The 20,312-nt window shown below is 37.8% G+C and overlaps 1 protein-coding gene across 3 annotated transcripts; it reads right to left on the bottom strand.

Annotated features, from left to right (window-relative positions):
• Positions 1-4,878: 4,878 nt before the first annotated feature.
• Positions 4,879-20,312, bottom strand: LOC146451206 (uncharacterized). Of its 3 annotated transcripts, none has more exons than XM_085099299.1 (4): positions 20,251-20,312; positions 12,196-12,426; positions 8,516-8,666; positions 4,879-6,180 (listed from the first exon to the last, which is right to left on the bottom strand). In XM_085099299.1, exons 2-4 carry the CDS (start codon positions 12,406-12,408, stop codon positions 5,570-5,572), a joined length of 975 nt encoding a protein of 324 aa, XP_084955425.1. In that variant the 5' UTR covers positions 12,409-12,426; positions 20,251-20,312; the 3' UTR covers positions 4,879-5,569. The 3 variants fall into 3 exon arrangements, with proteins under 3 accessions (XP_084955425.1, XP_084955423.1, XP_084955424.1); XM_085099297.1 differs by lacking the exon at positions 20,251-20,312 and adding an exon at positions 13,447-13,753; XM_085099298.1 differs by lacking the exon at positions 20,251-20,312 and having other exon boundaries at positions 12,196-12,796.

Below are 20,312 nucleotides of genomic sequence, written 5' to 3'. Positions count from 1 at the left end.
ATTTACCTAAAAATTCCACTTAAAATTTCAAGTAATTAACACTAGGACTTCTTCCGGACCCGCCTAGATTAGGCCTACGCAATTTTGCCTTTGTAAACTCTCCTTTTTAACTGAGCTCTGTGTTCTACCCGTACAAACTGAAAAATGTGGTCTAGCGGCAGGGCAAGTTTGCTGAGAAACAAAAGCATTCCACCCGCAAGAAAGGCTGATTGTACTTTCTGGTTGTTGCCACTTCTAACCTTCTCGGCTTTCAACTCTGAGATTCTGGTGCGATTATTCTCCTATGGACGGCATGCGCAAGCATTTCCTGGAATTCGACATTTCGTCGTATTCCACTGGTGAAAATTAATGACCTCAAATTTATGATTTTGTCTTTGCTTACGAAGATGGAAGATTTCTATTCAGTTGAATAATAAAGCAGTCAACAGCCGGAAATTATTGCTCAATCACTCATGCGCACGCGGTTAATTAAAACATCAGTTATCCAGTCTTAAAGGGTTGAATAAGCTACCCTTTACAATACCTTTATAAGAAGTCAGCACTGCTCACTGAATATCTTGCATCTCAAAAGCTACGTGCACACTTTGGATTTTATCCATGTTAGATCCAACGACGCATGGCATAATAAGCGGTACCGCTACGACAGGAAATTAAGTAGAGTTGAACACAGGCCCTCCAAGCTCACACGTAAGCTCACGTTAGGAGAGAGCGACGAACCTTTGAATGTAAGCAGTGTTGAGTTATTGTGGGTGGTCGTTGAGAATCTGAACGCTTTGCAAGACTTTGTATGGGGAATAAAATTTCGCAGATCCCTGGCGAACGTCAAATATAGCTATCATTCGATAAAATGAAAAAAACTGACTAATCTCTAGCGTATCCTTATATGGTTTGGTGTTATTCCACCCTTTGGGGGTTTCTTTGACACCACTGTTGTTCCCTTCATCCGACTCATTAGAACTGAGTGGCGTACATCCAAAGCCTGATTCACAAAACGGTGAAGTAACCCTCACGCACATATATAATAATACACCAGGGGCGAGTCATTTTTTAATTTTATTTTATTGAATTATGAAAGTTAAAATTTAGCATTATTCAATGTTCGGAATCGACAAAATTATATTCCCTACACAAAGTCTTTCACATGCATTCAATCTGAGAGGCCTCCTGTAGCCCAATACCACATGCATCCCACTGGTTATTAATCATTACTCGTTCTCTAGTGACGTGAGCTTGCGATGCCTGCGTCCTTTCTGAGACCGATGCATTTTATAAATGTAACAATGGTCAACAATAATTTTGTTTAAATTTAAATAGCCTCTCTCGCAGACGCTCTTTTGGCTCGTCGTCGAAAGATTGCGTGACAACCCAACAGAGCGTCTGCTAGTAACGCTAAAATTTATACGATGCGCCGGACTTGAAATAAATCATTTTACACTCTGGCTCATTGCAAATGCCATCATGGTTCTGTAGAAACTCAATTATGCTGATATGAGGTTGGGTAGCGTAGCGCATGCCACTTGATATATTGAACGGAATCTTAGTGGTAGTACAATTTTAACAGATAAATGCTACTTGCTTAGGGAAATTAAAATCACTACCAGATTATCCCATATACAGTACCATCGAAAGCCGATCTAAGTAAACCGCAGACAATTCAGTTTAGGTGGCTCTTGAATGTGCATCAAGGATAATTTTGTTCGGTAAGCACACCCAGTATAATAAATTGAAGTTCCACTTCGTAAACAGTGAAGTTGAACTTCACTGATCTCAGTGTGATCTTATCTCAGTTCATATCTTATCATTTATCTTGGACACTGAGAAGCTGAGAATAGTGCTTGTTAGTGTAATAACGAAAAACAAAAACAAGTGATGTCCTCTTGCATATACTGTATTCCCATGGCCAACATATGCGACAAGTAGAGATTCATGCGATCAGACGACGGGAAGATATCCAAAAACACTAAACCGAAATCAGTATTTATTCACTCTAGCAAATCTACAGTAACTTCTGCTGTAACGTTTAAAATAACTCATTCTTTTGTATCCCATTGCTTCAAAGCCCGAATACTTTACCCACTAAATGAACTTGTGGTTGAACTCGGAAAGGTTTTTAAAAGGCAAAAGGTAAACATTTATTACGCTCGACTTACCTTGTTCAAAGTATTTACTAGTACAGTTGCGGTGGTCGACTAAACCAACAAGTCGGCGACCAATTGCTGAACTCCAAACCCTTTAAAATTATCCAGAATCTTCCTCTCTTTGCCCACTTCAACCAGACCGTAACAGGCCAAGGTGTTTGATCGAGCACACTTCCAACGAGCGCGCAGCTTTCAATCGTCAACGTTGAGAGTAGCGAAACCTGTCTTTCATCACATGCATTTGTTTACTGATATTGTTTCCATAAAAACGCCCACTTTCAACAGATAATTATGAAGAGGCATCAAATGTACACTTAATGGATGTTTGATGACTTTAATTAAATTTTAAAAACAGCGACAAAAGCGCGGGGACATTAGAACTTCCGTCCCTAAACAAACGGAATAAAAACATTTTATAATCTCGTTTTCTTTTCTTCATAGGTGTAAATTGATTCCGGATCACTTTTCCTAAACAACAGGTTTTACTGCTGTTTTCCATGGCACAAAATACACGGCACATGCACAATATTATCATTATTATTCATTTCTAGATAATCCGGCCTGGAGTGCCCCCGGTGAGGTGGGGTGGGGGGGGGGGGGGAGAGAGAGGAGGGGTACTCCTTATAATAGACTATACGGGGAGGCTCCGCCCGAAAGGGATACCTTTTTTAGGTTAGAGGTATACAAAAGGATAGAGTATTTTTACGACCTGAAGTAAAGAAAAGGGTAGGAGAAACTGCCATTTAGGTATTTAAATCTCGAACAAACCCAACGAAAAAGTGTTTCTGTGGGTATATGAAATTGGTACCATTTGCTATGGAAGGTATATGAAAGGGTTAAAACCTTTCCTGACAAAAATGGTAGATAAAGGGTAAGGTTTTGCTTGGGGCGAAGCCTTCCCTTATAAAACTTTCTTGAGCACCCCCCTTCCCCCGATGGGGGGGGGGGGGGTTCATGCAAGAACACATTCTTGATAAATGATTTTCTTTAAATCGTTTTTGATCAAACAAACAGGTTGTGAGCATATTGAGGGATATCAACACCAAACTGCTACTCTGCTGTCTTGAAAATTGTACGTTTTTCTCAACGTTATCATGGTTCGGTAATTAACCCGGAAATTCTTTGGTTGTACATTAAATGCTAGCAATTTTACTTTACTTTATTGAATTCGTAGCAACTAATACATAGAAAATTAAAATAATAAAATAAGAATATCCTAAGCGTCAGCAACTGGAGCAGAAAACAGGACGATGTCCCAATTGATATTCAGCCCCAACTAAAAGTATTCAAAATGATAACAAAATAGAGGCATTTAATAAATTATCATATAATTACAATCAAGTTATTTTAAAGTGAATTTAACAACTTGCACCCTCACCGCTTGGGGGATTGTAAGAAAGGGTTTTGTTATCGCAAAAGTCTAAAAGCCTCCTTTAAAAGTGTGAAGTGAGTCCACACTTTTTATGCCCATTTGGTACTTTGTTCCAGAAATGGTTTGCGAGCTACCGAAAGCTATTATGGGATTTTGGAATACATGCATTCACCTGGTACAGTGTAATAAGCATCTGCAACTACCAGAGGCTACTGACGTGACTAAAAATTATCCCACCTATGGTCTGACCTTTCGTTGGCGACCACACTTGAACGAGTTACCCGGCTTAAAAAAAAAATATGAAATTGACTTGAATAATGTGATCACTGGCGTCAGAATTAAAGGTTAGTGAGGAGAATAACTTTCTTACATTTCTGTTCACTGTAGTTGCAACTAAAAAATTCGCTTCAGGAGTTTTACCCGATCTTTTACAAGTGTAGTCCGTTGTATGTCACAGACCGTAAGTTGCGTGACCGAGAGCGGAGGCAGTTCAGGAATGTGGCATTTGTGTGCGCCCGCGTTCCTTCGGTGAGAGGTCTGAAACGACGCATGTCATGATGTCACGCATTCGGGTAATGGCGGCAAAAGATTTGTCTCGATTTGTCTGCGATTTGTCTTATATAAAACGGATAGACAGTTTCTTCTCTATTCTCACCCAGTTTTTCGTCTGTTGATAGACTAAACAAGAGGAATTTCAAGTAATGATAGACAAAGAAGTGATATTTATGAGGTAAGTTTGCATTTTCAGGGAATGGTTGTGAATGTAAAATATTGTGCGCGTTGCTGTGTTGTAAAGTCGCAAATTGCACAAAGGGACTGTCTCGCTTTCAGTAGACCACTGGAGTAAGATCAAGGGATTGCAATTTGTGTTTCTCTAGAAACGAGCGAATTTATACGATCATGTCGACTGCTATACTCAATGTCGGCAAGTTGACTTCGAACGTGACGTGCGGTGCGCGATAAAGATATTGCGTGACGGTAAAGTGAAATAGATCTAAAAGATGGATGATTCTTTTTCTTGGTTTCATTTTATACACTGTCATTTATGCTTTTTTCTTTAAATAAAGTTTTGTTTATCGTAAATCCCGGTCAAGCGCAATAAACAGCCTGGAATGTATCACTGTCAAAGAGTACATGTTGACGTGATACAAAACACTGCCCGCGAAATTTTAATTTACTCAGGGATTCTCATATATTTAATATTTTGTGACGGAAAACTAAAGGGGAATTAGAATATAGCAGATTTTTTAAATCTGATTATCTCAACTTTGGGAAAATAAAAAACAATCAATACTGATGAATCTCAAAAATACACCTTTTTTCCCCTTCGGTTTGACTTTCCGTTCGAGGCACTAACGATAGGTACGATCAGGTGGGCACCGAAAATGGATCTTTTTGAAGATGCTGTCCAGAGTGGACAAGACCTTGTCCACACTACTATGCTCCGGATAAAAGAGATGTGCTTTCAATTTTTCAGTTTATCTGGATTAGCGTGAACAAGGCCTAAGACGAAAAGAGTTTATTGTTGTGTTGTATAATTTGTGTTATCATGGAATAAATTTAAATAAAGATCCATTCATCAAAGGTGCAACAACACAATCCATCGCCTTGCGCTCGGGTTGAATGTAATTTAAGCTTTTGTGAAAGGGGTGGGGATGTTTGTTGGTAAATCTGAATCAAGACCCCAAGAGGAGACCAATCTGGGCATTGGTCAAGCTATATCGGACCCCCAAATGATACTATTCTACCAACACAGACAAATGTCAATGTACAAGTGATTGTTGTGGAGAATCAACCTCTCATGGCCAGGCAAATGAGTTTCTAGGAAATGTTTTAACATTTAAAAAAGGGGAAGAACGACAAGTAATTTGCTGATTTTGTTAACTTTTTTAATTTGAATGACTAACAAAATACTACAAGGTATGTGTGATTATTGTATGTACATTTTGTTTCTTTTAGGTTCTGAAATTAAAGATTTGCTAAATTAATACTGCCCCTTGTTTGTTCAGTCTATAACTGAATTGTTTTATTATGAGAAGCTAAGCTGATCAAATTGTTATCACATTTCCAGTTCATCTTGTTCGACGTCCGAGTGAACCCTGTGGTGCCCCTTTAAACCGGAGAAACAGGCAAAAGATTTGCTGCATCGCTTACAGTGGTATGGTCGATCTCCAGTATGAGTTCTTGTGTGACTGCGCAGCGTGACCGCCTGAGTGAAGCTTTTGTTACAGTGATGACACTTAAATGGCTTTTCGCCCGTGTGAATGCGCGTGTGGGTTCTCAAGTTCGAGTACTGCGTGAACGCCTTGTTACAAAACTGACAACGAAACGGACGATCCCCGGTGTGAGTTCGGATGTGATCCCGAAGATGCGAAGATTTTCCGAAGGATTTCTCGCAGTGCATGCACTGAAATCGCTTTTGCTTTTGCCTTCTCTGTTCTTCTTGCGGTGACGTCAGTGCGTGCGACGAAGGTGGAAGTGAAAGGGCAAACTGGAAAGCCGCTGGATTGTCCGCGGGTTCAGCTTTCTGCTTATGAAGCAAGGGAGAGAATCTTTCCTCACCGAGTCTGCAAACCATATCCTGCGGTTTCATCTGCGCCAGGTGGTGCTCGTAAAGGCGATCGGGATACATAGTTGTGACGCAGAGCTGACAGTTGCAGCGCGGGCCATCTGGAAGGTGAGCGAAGTTAATTTTTAATAAACCACCCTGGAAAGATTTCGTCAATTAAAGTCAAATAAAAACACGCTGCGGTACCCGGACAAATAGATTTCAAACACAATAACAAGCGGAACGTATTTAAATTAACGTATTGTATCAAACTTTTATGCAACTTTGATGATTTTATTATTGTTGGTGATTTGCAGTGGGAATTACTGTTTGCTGTTAATTTCCCGGTGGATATTACTTTAAGAATCCAATTTTGAAGACATTGCCTTCCGCCTTAAAATTAAAATTAAATTAATCGTTCTGTCCCCAGAGAAGAATTAACAATATTTCACGCACTCAGGGCGGCCAGATTATTTTAAAATAACCTATAAATTTTTATTGGTGTGATAAGTTAAGCTCTTAAAAGCGAATTTTTATTTTACGTTTTGTTCTCATTTCGTAGAATAATCCTTTACTGTTTTTTTTTTTTGTTTTTCATTTTTTAATACCTTGTCAAGTTATAATTCTCAGTTAATATGCGAATCTGTGTGATTTGTTTTTTCGGTCTTTCTTAATTTTGCCACCTGTGCCTCTGTTTTCAACAAAAGGCAGCGTGTGAGTCCAACGCTTACACTTGAAATTAATGAAAGAAAGAGTTTTTGTTTGTGTGTGAAATCTAAAATATCACTTTTCTCACCTATAATTATTTTGAAATTCGTGGGATTATCTTACACCAATGAGCATGCTTCGAGTTTCTTTAAATTGACATATTACGAAATTTACATATAACACTTGGACTGTTTTCGATCCTTGTTAAAAGTTGTTTGGTCTAAAATTGAAATGTGTTTTTCTTTTTGTGGTTTGTCAAATGTAAGAAACTATTTCACAGATTTCTCAATTGACTACAAAATTTAAGCCAAAAATATTAAGTGGAAAAAAAAAACTTAGCATCGATGTCGACCCGGTTTTAGTTAAATTTTCTCCATTTTTGTCGAGCTTAATATTTTTATTTCTCAAGTGGCAAAAAAATCCGGGTAGTCTATGCAGGTAATTTATTATAGTAATTTTTAATCCATTTGTTCCTGTTTTCTCCTTTAAGTAACTCAAACTGTTATCCTCTTTTAAAAACTAAAATATTGGCTTTTCAAGTACTATTCGTGGACTATAATTTCTCTAGGTGCTAGATACAGATGCAGAACTGAACGAACCTAAACTGATAAGTGACTAGGATTGTATCGTATCAGTCTTCTCAGCCGGTTAGTTATAAAATGTTTTTGTTCTTGAGATATCACTTCCCAGAAGTGTTTTAAACCGTATTATTGCGCCTTACATTCGGGTTCTGCACACGGACAAAGAACGATGTTTGCTTGAACACAAAACGAACAAATGGAGTTTCCATCGACTTAAAAACAAACTGAATGTCGAAATTAAAATGTGTGCCTGAAGCTCTTGGAAGAATAATTCCGGACTCACAAAAACCTGTCAGAGTCTGTATTTTCTAAAACAAAGACGGATGTCAAATGTCAAATGTTAAAAAAATGGATACGAATTCATCACTTTTAGTACGGTGAATGTTCAAATACGGCTTCTTTACGGATTTCGATGCTTACACTGGGGTTCAAAAAATCGTTGAGCAAAGTGTAACAGAACTTGAAGTGATTTCCTTCGATTGTGTCCTTTATCTGTTAAAGGCAAGAACAACACCAAAAGCGAATCTAAAATAGGCCCTTTTTCAACGTCAGAAAGAAGTTTCGGGTAATTTAGTTTCTGATTCAATATTCTGTTCAAAGAGTACTTTAAACATGCAGTTTGCATTTGGGCGAAAGTCTTTCAGTATAGTTATTTTCCGTTAAAAAAAAATAGAAACATTTAATCATGGCTTCACTGCAACCGCTTAATTAGTCTGTGTACTAATCTAACCTGCAATGAAACCGTGTTTATGAATTGGAATAATGTTTCAATGCCAGCTTCAGCAACTTACAACGCAGGATTTTTTAAGTTAAATATATTTTTCGCTAAATAACTGTGAATGCCAAAGGTTTCACTGATTAAACCTGGTTGGTCGAATAAAACCCCTGAATGCAGGTGAAGTACGTGAATCAAGAAATAATCAACTACTTTTTTCCCACTCTTTTCGCAGTTCATAACCTTTTCTTTGTATTCCACGAAATAAGGGTGTTGATTAATAATGTACCGAACGTTGGTAACAATTCCCTCAACCGGAGGAATTAAGACCCACCAGAGTTCTCCAAAGATCTATTACGTGTAACCAGCATTCCGCAATACGGCCCGTCGAACGCATCCTTATCGTCTAAACGAGGTCAAGACAACTAGAGGGTAGATGATGCGGACACTTACCTCGTAGTAAAACTGGTAGCCTTGAAACTCCGTCCGAAAAGCAGGCAGAGTCTTCGTGTTCCGATAGATGTCGAAAGCGGAGCCACTCGTTCCTTAACAGGACAGAGTTATCTGTTAACAAGGCCATGGAAGACGGGGCTGCACCTCGAGGCTTAATTAAAGAAAAGAGAAGGAAATTCGTTATTAGTCTTTGGAGGGAACAGTGCAAAGTCTCAGTAGCCTTCAGATGAACATTAAAAGACACAGGGAAAAATGGTTTTAGTAAGTTTGAGTCTTGCTAAGCTCCAGTTTTTGAGTGTGTAAAAGAAACCAAGCGCATGGCGACCATAAGATTCACAAGGAAGCCGTTGGGCAGTACTCTCCTGTGGTACTATTTACTGTGATCTAAAAGATGTTTTAAACTGAGTCTGTGGTTGAAATCCTAATTTGTGACCATTCATATGAAAGCCACTGAGAAGTGCATTTTATTATTCTGTATAAGGTGATTCTAACTTTTGAGTCGGCTGCGTGGATGAAATCCTTATGTGTGACCATTCAAATGAAAGCTCAGTGATGAGCAGTACTTTCCTGTGGTGCTGTTTATTATGCTGTACAAGGTGGCTCTAACGTTTGAGTCTCAAATGAGAAGTACTTTCCTGTGGTATACCGTTTATTCTGCTATATACAAGGGGGTTCTAACTTTTAACTATGTAGATGAAACTCAAGTATGCCCCTGATTCAAAATGAAAGCTACTGAGCTGTACAGGGTAGTTCTGTCTTTTTAGTTGTCGGAGGGATTCCTAAGTTGTGACCATCAAAGTAAAAAACCACTGAGCAATTCCTATTCCATGTTACTTTCCTGTTAAACTGATTGTTTCTAAGTTGTCACTTGTGGCAGTAGACTGATTCGTTAAGAGTATAACCACTCAAATGGGAGCTCTTACACAGCGCATGTTCGTCTCTGTGGTACTTATTACTATACTGTATACAACTGCTGTAGAATGTGGTTCTAACTTTTTAGCCTGACTAGAAGACTGTGCATAGATGCAATCGTAAAGTGTATCCGTTCAAATGAACGTCTTTAGTAGTTAGTGTTTCAGTTCTGTAATGCTCACTGTTTGTTTTCAGTCTAATATAACCGAAGTTCTTTTACCAGTTTTCAACGAACGACATCTGTGGAAGGAAACTAGTCGACTGATGCAAGCTCAAGTCCAAATAAATTTGGCTTTTTCATTTGCCTGAAATTAAAAATCGGAAATACCTATTATTGAAATTTTGTATCAACATTTTCTCCGGCTTAAAGCAAAGGTTTCAAAATAATTGTCATTAACTAAGAAACGTGGAACTTTGCATGTGTCATTTGAATAAAGACTTACTATTTTTTGACATTTTCAGTGTCAAAAATAAGAATTGAAAACACCGATAATTGAAATTTTGTATCAAATTTTCTTTGATGTCGTAGTTATCAAAATAATTGTTCTTTAAGATGTTCAATTTTCTATCGTTGGTATAAAAACATCAAATGGAAGAATGGCTACGATATTTTTTTATACTGACACATTTTGCTCGCGGCAAAACTAGCCATTTTTTCAACATTTTTCCTCCGGATGCTTAAAATAACTACATTTATATTCAAATTGCATTGAGCGGAACACGAGAATTTACGAATACTGTGGCTCTCTGCTTGAAATAACATGCTTGGGGGCAACAAACGTTTTTTCTTTTCATAAATTTATCGTTTCCTTCAAGAGGTCTGAACATTTCGGTGTAAAAATTTGGCTGTTAGTATTTTCTAGACTTTTCGATACTGGGAAAATTGGCAAAGGTAGGAAAATTTAAAGCTTTCAAGAGCGTTTGTTCTATATGTGCAAAGGAAATAATTACTACTTGTTCAAGCGAATTGTGTGTTGGGAGTATGATACGGGTTGAATATTGTGGAAGGCATTGTGCTAAACGCCATAAAAAAAAAAGTCACAAAAACATTCTCACACTTTGGTGCTTGTTTGATTGTTTCGCTGAAATGGTTTAATTTTACGGGAAATTACACTCATTGTAAAATCAAATTCGAGCCTTCCCCACACCTATTCAGTTCTGAAAAGTTTTATTTTTGCCGTGCAGCGTTAAAATAAATAACAAGCAAGGAACTACAAAGTGTGCGAAAAACTGCAGCTGGAGATGGATTTGATCGCATTTGTCAACATTATATTGTAAAAATTTAATTATTTTTACGTCCTATGTACGTGTCGTAATATTTTGGCAATCGAAGCTCTTTAGTGGAAACGGAAGCTGTCGGATTTTTTTTTAAGATTCGAATTAGTGAATTTTTCTTATTTTTTCCCCTAACGCTGCGCAAATTGTTACATGGTAATTATCACTAGGTTTGAAATTTCACTCAGACAAACATCAAGAAATGGATGCTAGGCGTCGCCACATTTTCATAAACAGTCAAAACTACATACATTTAAATTCTAATCTTTAAATAGTACTTCCTCTCACTAAGAGAAAACTGTCATTGTCTTTGCCCAACAGCATTTCAATTCTGTTTACACTGCCTTGACGAAAGTTGAGTTTTAATTACTGGCCACCGAAATTAAACCGTCATTACTATCTTTCCGGAGGGCTAAGTTTCTAAGACGGTTCACGTAATTCCTTATAATATCAATGTGTTATTTTATGTCCGTCGGGAAAAACTTAAATGCTATTTGCCGTTGAATGTCTGTTGTTGATAGAATCGTTCTTTTACCTGAGGAAGACTAACACCTAATTTTTTCTTGTAAAACCAATACATTGTCCATGGCCAGCGGACAGGTGGTATGAAAAATGAAAACCATCGAGTGTAAGGCGAGATATTGTCTCGATGTTTAAGTAAATTCTTTTAAGTATAACTCAAGGAAACGTACGTCATTTACTAAAGAGAATTTCACTTTTAATCCTGGAGCTGTTAAACAGGTGTTAGAGTGAAAACAACAGGACGTCTTCATCACATAAGAGAAATAATTCAATTCTTGAAATCATGGGATCGATCAGTTCACGGCATCTTAAAAATACTGCCTCTACGATTATAAGTAATGGTTGAAATAATTTCGCACTCGTGAAATACTTTCTCATAGATTAAGCTAATCCAACTAATTTTGACTAAAAAAGCGACCACATCTTAGGAAGTCCTGTGTATCGTTCGGGCGACTTTGATCGGTTATACAATATACGAGTGTAAACGTTTCGTACGAAAAACGAGTGTTGTTTTATTTTTTTTTAGAGGAGTTTAACGGTTTATCATTACACACCAAGTTCACATCGTTGATCTTTCTAGAAACCGCAAGAAACAAAAAGAATCGTTAGAAAAACTTTAACCTCATGCTGAGAAGAAACGCCCCGACGGTTATGAGAATAACAACATTTTAATTAAATGAGTCCGCTGAAGAAACTGCGAAAAAACAATTTTCTCCAAATGACTGCTGGAAACATTCCCATTATATTCCGGCGAGACGTAAGGTTTAGCTCGATGTTGATGAAATAACACTTTTCGTTTAACGAGTTTTATTAGTTTAGAATTAAACTCCAGTGGAACGAAATAAAAAAAGATTGTAAAACAACCTGAAATGTCCCCCGTTTTGTCCATGTTGCTGTAAACCTATCTAACCGCACCACACCCAAACCGGGGTCGGTACAAATACATATGCCCGTGTCAAGCTTCAACAAACCTGGTGAAGTGAACATCGCTCGTCGCAATTTGCCGGAACCTCCACAACTTGGTAGAGTTCCCCGCCCAATGGGGCCACCACGGTTCCATTTGGAAGTCTCCAGGTCGAGCAGCTTCGCAGTACGTTTTGCGCGTCGTGGCAGCTCAGAAATTTACAGCCCGGCGGTAGATATTGCGGAAGACCGTGAGATAAAGACGGATACTGAAATGCCATTCTAAGGTGCTCTTTGCCCTGCGAAGTAGAAATCCAAAGTTAAGAGAAAAGATAAAGTTTACTTCTTCTACCGTGTTTGAGAGCGTTTTCGTGCACTGCACGAGGAAGGTAAAAATTAAAGTTCCAGCATTTTAATCTGCGGATTGAAGAGGGGTGAGTTCCATTTAAGCCTTTTCGGCCAGATTTGAAAGCTCGATTTTCCACTTTGCTTTAGCAGGCAACGAAGACGAAAAGCTAAGATAGAGAATTACATTTCACTTATGACCGGATGCCACGTTTTCGCCATAGACCGTTTTGAATTAATGCCGCGATCTTTAATCATGAATTCTGGTTGAAAGCGACTAGATGGAGCAATTAGTTAGTTGCCGGCTGAAAGCGAAATGGCAAATTAATATCCTTCAAAATGGCCAGAGTAAACGATGTTGGGTAAAATTACTCGGCTGAAACTTTTTTGCGTCTCGTACAGATCAGCGAGCCAGCAATTGAAAACATGCACCCTTCAATGCGGGCGACAGAAGCGAATTATATCGCATCAATATAGAAAACATCTGATTTAGTGAAGATTTAGTTGAACAAACAGAAAAATGGGCTTGAAATAGTACTGTTTCTTTGGTATTTGATGCGGTCAGCGCAAACAAGGTATCGAAAAGAGGATATTCTAATGATCAACGCGATATTCTGCCTTCTATGTACATTTTTGTGTACCAAAAAGAATGCTTCGGGTAACTGGGCAAAATAAGGTCGATGTTTTACGTCTGAAAAGAGCTGCTTTGTTTGCCAACATTTTAAAATAAACGAGTCAGACAATTCTTTCGAATGTTATAAAAAGTCTACCTTCACTACCGTTTTAAAAATTAGAAATCTGAACGGGAGCGAAAGGCTAGAAAAAGATAAAAGTTTCTTGACACCTCTAAAATAAAACCCCTCTCGATAAGATAAACGAGATAAAAATCAAAATTCTTGTACTGCTCCTTGGAGAAAAGAAAGGAGTTGAAATCAAACAAATGAACAAAAATGGGAGAGAGAAAAATAAAATACCTGAAATGATGGCTTCGCAGTACAGAACGTAACCTGAATAGAACTTTTTACACGGGCTTTGGGTCGTTTTCTCTTCCAAGTCAGAAGTTAAGATCTCTTAAAACCCATTACACACCGAATGAACACAAAAAATGGAAGCGAAAATTGGCACAGCTGTAGTCCTATTATTTGGCGACTTGAGCGTCACAGGGTTCGAGCGATTTGGCAATGAATTACTCAATTGTTCTACAGGCAATAAATTATTTATTGCCACTGATACGCTGAGCTAATTCGTTTTTGGACCCTTAAAGTTTAAGCATCTGACACAAAGTTAAGCTTGTCAATTGGATATAAATTATGTTGATTTCATTATGCCGGGTCGCGCTGTTTATGTATCTCTCATTGAAGTTCCTACTTCCGTTTAGCTTGACGGGCTATTTTCGCCATGAGAATTAATTTCTTAACACAGGTGTTGCCTTGCTGTACATTGACAAAAGTTATAGAAACTTTTTCAGTATTATTTAATTTTCCTTGATGATTTATTTGGATTTTGGAATAGGAGGTGAAAAGTTTTTTTTTTTTTTCGCGTTCCTGTCGAGTACCTCGGAAGCCAACGCCAGGGCAAAACCTGAGTACAAAAATAAACTGCGACGAATTTGCTCCGAAAATACGTAATGTACAATTTGGGGCAAGAGTACGTTTATTCTTTTAGGCCATTTCAAGTTTCCTTTCTCTTAACTCCACTTGAAAGGTGAAAAGCACTATTATGGCTCCAATTTCACTTATTAAACAACATTTCTCTCTTCAAATTTGTGGTTAAAATCGATCTATTCAGAAGTTCACTTGTCCCGTTATATACCTGTTCAATTTTATTTTGTAAACAAGGTTTTATTTGAAGTATGAGGCAGACAGATAAAACTCTTTCCTAATTCTCGATCATGGAAAGTAAGGGAAAGTTATATGAAGACTGGGCGATAAAATCAGTGTATCTTTAAAGTTTATTTTCAGATGCTGGTTCAAATTGCATCCGATGTTGGTTTTAATTTACAGTTAAACACTGCAACTCGGAGTTATTTTGTTTTTAACTGTAAATGTTCGCGGCCACAAATAGCCGTTCCCGCCCCCGGGTCACAATACCTGCAAATTTAATAGATTACAATTTTACAGCGCAGTTTCTTCATCACAGCAAAAGACATGACCTTGAATTTTTTTGGTCATTTTTTTCAGTACTGTTTTGGAAATATGAGATCACCGTTTTACGCTAATCGACCAAGTGGCGACAGTTTTCGAGGGTCAAATGGTAGTAAAGAAAAAAAAAAGCTAACCCGTGAAAGTAATTTTTCTCAATTTATGACGGTAGCGTTATGGATCACTAACAAAACAACACCTTTAATTGCCTTTGTGCCACGGAAGTCAAAATTAAGATATTATGATTGCGACACATGAGGGGAGAAAGGGGGTTCTATTTGGTTAAAGCCAATTCTGAATAAAGGATTTTTTTCACTAAGCCTAATTGCCGCGATTTCTGATCGATTTTGTTCGATTTGAGCAGTTTGACGACCAATTTTTTTCTACACGATTTGAAGTTTGCGAAGCCTTCAATTACATTTTATAAGCCCTGGGAAAAAGACAGATGCCTGACATATGCCAAAGAAAAGCCAAATTAAATGAGTTATAACAACTATTTTTCATGTTTAACCAGTATAAAAGATGATTTCATCGTGAACAAACACTATTTTCTGTTTTGCAGTATTCGAACGCGCACAATAACTGCCTTATTGGCTTTAGGTTTTTTTTCGCCTTTATGCTAATTCCAGACAGAAGTCGCCGCAATGAAGGTAAATGAATGACCTGTAAAACTTACAATGGATTCACCAGGATTTCAATTACTCTATACTGAAAGCTGTGCGAACATATTAGAGCTCAAATGGGCAAAGACAAGGCCGCTAATTTGGAAAAGAAATATATAACTTAATAGGAAGGCGTACTAACACAAGGTTGTTGGGCAGTAATAGTTTTTTTATCTTCTCCCGAGTACATTGCAGTTAGAAAGACAATCCGGATTCGTGGAAAAAGTAAACGTTTAAGATACCTGCGGTTGAATACGGGAGAAATCTTGCAATTGAAGGAATGGATTTACTTTAATCGCGCCTGAGAATGCCTCTGGCTCTTCAGGTTCAGATAGGCTCAATGTTTTGAAGTGAATTTCATCTTTTAGTTTAAAATTAAAAATTCGTGTTAAAAAAATATGCGTGCTGTTTTGATACCAGCAGTTGTCGATTGGCTGTAAATCTGTTTATTCAAGCCCCATTCTTCACAGTCAAAATTGACCTCCAACAACACGAATTCATAGCCGTAGCTTGGTGGAAACCTTTGCACGATCTGGTTAAATTTGAGTGGAGGAAAATAACTTACAGATATAACTTAGAGACATTAATTTGACTCCACTGGTCAACTTATATGTCACCTTGTTTTTTTTTTTGTGTGTGTGTGTGTTTTTTTTCTGGGCTTTAAGTTAAAAAAAAATTAATGAGACAGTTTTCAAATTAAGGAGATCATTTACCGTAAATTCATTGACAGGGCATCATTTACTAGAAAAGGTTACTGTAATTCAAAAATCGATTAATACGAAATCTGTTTGCCTGGCTCAAATGCACTTGAAATAAGAAATCTTAACACCCTCAGACAACAAATTAGTTATCGGTTATTCATTTCATGTATTTCTCAAGCACGTGTGTAATAATCGCAAAGTATATTTATAGCCAATCACAATTAGAACTTTCTGTTTCGCTTTGTACCCGAAAAAGGTTCGCTTGAGATACCGCCTTTCATTAGACAGTGGAGAAGCATAAAACTAAGGAAATTAGTGTCACTTAAGCCCTTCGACACACTCTTACAGCGCACAGTTCTTTTGAAACTGTGTTTGCTTTGTAATCAGTTGTTATTATAGTCGAGGAAATATTGAGAGATTTTGAAAACATTACCAGAATTATCATATATTGCTTGGCCGTGTACAGTAAACAATGGCAGCCTTAAATTTGATTTTCCTCTTGGCTGATTGCACGTTGTGAATTCTCACGTGAAACAACAAGGACCCATATAGGTACAAAGAGGAAAAAACATTGCAACCTTTACGGCTATTAATTAATTGTTCTCGGGGTTTGGCCGCCAACCGCCCCGCGGTTGGATCAACAAAACTCGATAATTCTAGAAATAAAACTGGTAACTTTAGATGGAAGTTTTCATCTATCAATATAGGGAAAAGCTTTTGTAGCTGATCCTGGCAAAATTAACCATATCAGGGCAGTTTTCTTCCGCGAGAACTCATTTTTGCCAAGACGTTCGCTTGCTTTGGTACCATCTGGAAAACAGATGCTGTAAATTATGTTGTAGATCGAGGAAAAAAAGCACAAGGCAAGCAGCATGTTTCCGGCTCTAACACTGATCACCGTTCGCCAATAGCAGTCATTGTTTGTCGCAGTCCAACTGAGTCTGTTGCTAAGTGGGGTATGCTCTCAATCTTTAGCCTTTCCATTTCAGTTGACTCAACGAAGAGCAAAGGCTGTACACCGGTAGCAAGGGAGAATTCCGGTGACAGAATTGAATTATATACAATAGCCTGAAGAGTGATGGCGATCTTTTTAAAGAGTCAGCCCAATTATGCTCTTGAATCACTGTGAAATTGTAAATAAAATTTAGCTGCACTTCATTTAATCGAAAAACTTATAAGCTTATTAAGAGCACGGTTTCTTGATTTCGATGTTCGGGACAATTCTCAAAAGGGTTTCCGAGATCTTTATTCTTTTAAACTCCAGTTATTACTAAGACTGATAATGTTCTATCTAACATCTATAGCTTATCGAGAACAGTGACCTAGCTCATGCTTAGCCGTTGTTGTAAAAATGAACTGTCCAGGGAGTGCTATTCAAATTGCTCATAACCTGGAGTAATTATAGCCTCGTCAGAGTTGTTTTGTGTGAGAACCGTGAAAATCCAGTGAAAAAACGTAACTTTCTTTGCGGACGAAATCAAACATTGAAAGAGGAAATAAATTGTGTAATTTTCAAGAAGTGAATGGTAAAGGATATCCTGAGTTAAATAGCCAATCAGAGCGCATTAAAAAAGGTATTGACTTCACTTAACTAAAGTAATGATAATTTAAATCATTTATTACTGTATTTGGGGAATGAAAGCGAATGGACTGGTCTGTTCAGGTTATTGAGTGCAGCTTGCGCTCGGGAATTTGTGTTGTCGGGAGAAGATCAAGATAATATTCTACCACACTTAAGGGATGGTTTCATCCACGAGGGCTGCTTAATCCCGACATCAAAAAGGAGGGATTTAAAGTGCTCGTTGTGTCAGTTTATGTCGGTTCGTGTTCCTGAATCAGTCAATCAAACTAGTGGGTTTTGAGCTGTTTGGCTGAAACTAGGGATAGTTTTGCCTTTACATGTATGTCTGAAATTGATTATGGGTCTTGATTAGGGGAATATTTAACTCTTTAATATTGAACGAAAAAGAGAGAAAGAGATGAGACCCAAAATATCAGCATTTGATATGACTGTCAGTTTTTGACGGATAAAACGGATATGGAAAATGTCATGACGTATCTGACGGTACTTGGTGCACACCACTGACCAACAAAAATTACGATTACTTAACCTAAAAAACTTTGACCTAATACTAAGTCATGGAGGCAGGGACTTAGACGTGTTTACAAGTACTTTTCATCGAAAGTGTTATTTCCTTTAATGAACTTTTAATGAAGCTCTATTCTGTCTATTTGTAGTTTTGGTTTTAATTTTGTTTGTTTGGTTTTTAACTCATTTTTCAGAGAGTAATGCTCAGAGAAACAATGAATCTCGAGGAAATTTTTTGTTGCCAATGAGAAGTTATTGTATTTCATTAACGTTGCTCAAATGTATATTTTTTTCGCAACCGAGAACTCACGCGATATCCGCCAAAATGCCAAAGTACACTATCAAACGTAAATCTCTCTGAAAACTGAGGAAAAATAGTTGGGGGATATCCTTAATTGTCCCCCATTTTTTCGGTCACGTAACGCATTTTGACCAATGGCGCGCAACCATCTACCCTAGCACCAGCATGTCTGGCAACGTTTTCAAAACGAAACCGTCTCGCTCTAGACATCATCTAAAGTCCTTCACGGCAATATTTGAATTTCTATTACACATCGTTAAGCATGGTAGACATGATTTATTGTCTATGCCGATATATCACTGCGATATCAACTCTTCGTAGAGGATGTGCTGTGTAAGTTCAACAACTTTGAACCCCGACTTGCAAATAAATTAAGCCAACCATGAATACGTCCTCCATGCCTTTTATTGCTGCGTGGGGATTCATTTTTGTTATTTTGTGTTTAGGATTGCGAAAAGAAGATCCGAGTAAATTGTTATGGGGGATCCAATGCTTCGTTACCGTGGAATATGTTATGGGAAAGCCAACAGCAACTCACAAATTTGGAGAATTAGCAAGTTCCACTCCATAAAACGTGTTGTAACTTGAATTTTCAACTAAAGATCCAAACAGGAGTTCAGTTTGCGTTGGCTTAAAAATATGCCTTTACGAAAAGCCATAACATGATCTGGCAACGCAGTATTTTGGACGGTGACAATATTTTCATGACAGCCGATACTGAAAGATTTGCTTTTGGTAAAGATCGATCTCCGCAGTTTTCTGAAACTTCGATAAAATGGCTCAAATACGTGATGCCAAGATGATATCACTTTCAAAATGCTAAAAAACACTTTGAGTCAGACCGTGACAACCAGAACATGAACGATAACATTCGCCCGACCACATACGTTAATTTTTAAGAAAACGGTTCTACATTTTATGCACAAAATACCCCCTTTGTTATGTTGTTGAGATTTCCTTATTGATTAAGTAATAAATTAACATTTGGAAATCATCTATATTAGCCAGAATTGCCTCAAATACTGTGCGCGTGGCAAAACCTTTTCATAATATCATCTAACGGGACCCATCTACTCACACGACCGCATTAGTTCTGCCGCTGGCTTCACACTTTGTGTTTTTTGCATAAAGCACATGTTAGTTGTTCGCCAATTACAGCAACCCCATTATCATAAGAGTGGAAGATTGTTAGTTTATGATTGGCAAAATGACTCTGTGAAAGTAACGGACAAAAGTTAAGTGTCCACAAATGAGTAAACAATAAATTGGCACTTGACAAGAGCACTGCAGATATAGGGTTCAGGTAATCGATTGTGCTAGAAGATTTGCATGCAATAAAGAAACCATTTGTAAATAAAATGGAAAGATGTGGGTTAAATAATCAGATACGGTTGTCTATGGTCCTGATTCTTCGAAACGCCAATGGCATTAGTCTGGTTTGGATACTCATATGCGATAATTACTCATGTTTGAAGGTGCTAATTTCTTTACTCCAGACTTGACGTAACAGCGTGATAATATTCAAGTCACGAATTGAACTGATCGATTAGACAAAATAGATGAAAACTGAGTATTTTTTTTTTTGTAAAACTGAAATGTATAGAACTTCGATTCTGCTTAATCGTGTCTACTGGCAGCCGGTAAAGCCAAAATTCGAACCCTGAATCAGGTCTACGACAAGAAGCAGTAGATGTAAACTGTAGGGCTTTTAAGCGTTTGTTTTTGTGGTGACGTTTGTGGTTTTCCTGTTCGTCCTTAACACGAGTGGAGCGTTTGGTAAATTGATGGAAATTGAGTTTCCAACAAGTCTTTGTTGATTGTTCTTCCCCAGTCACTAGGATAAACAATTCCAAAATACCCAAAATGTGAAACATTTTTGCCTACCTGACACAAGACAGCCAACCGTTCGATTCAGTCTCCAACTAAACTCGGGACTTCTTGTCTCG

Source organism: Pavona decussata, unplaced genomic scaffold (assembly GCF_977016875.1).
Source record: "Pavona decussata unplaced genomic scaffold, jaPavDecu1.1 SCAFFOLD_391, whole genome shotgun sequence".
NCBI lineage: Eukaryota > Metazoa > Cnidaria > Anthozoa > Scleractinia > Agariciidae > Pavona > Pavona decussata.
The sequence above is the reverse complement of the archived record's forward strand: the minus strand, read 5'-3'. Positions and strand labels throughout refer to the sequence as shown.

Coding starts and splice junctions, on each gene's coding strand:
- LOC146451206 (XM_085099299.1), bottom strand. CDS start 12,408: ATGGCATTTCAGTATCCGTCTTTATCTCACGGTCTTCCGCAATATCTA. Junction 8,667..12,195: donor AGCGATGTTCACTTCACCAG/GTTTGTTGAAGC, acceptor TCTTTAATTAAG/CCTCGAGGTGCAGCCCCGTC. Junction 6,181..8,515: donor GCTACCAGTTTTACTACGAG/GTAAGTGTCCGC, acceptor CTCACCTTCCAG/ATGGCCCGCGCTGCAACTGT.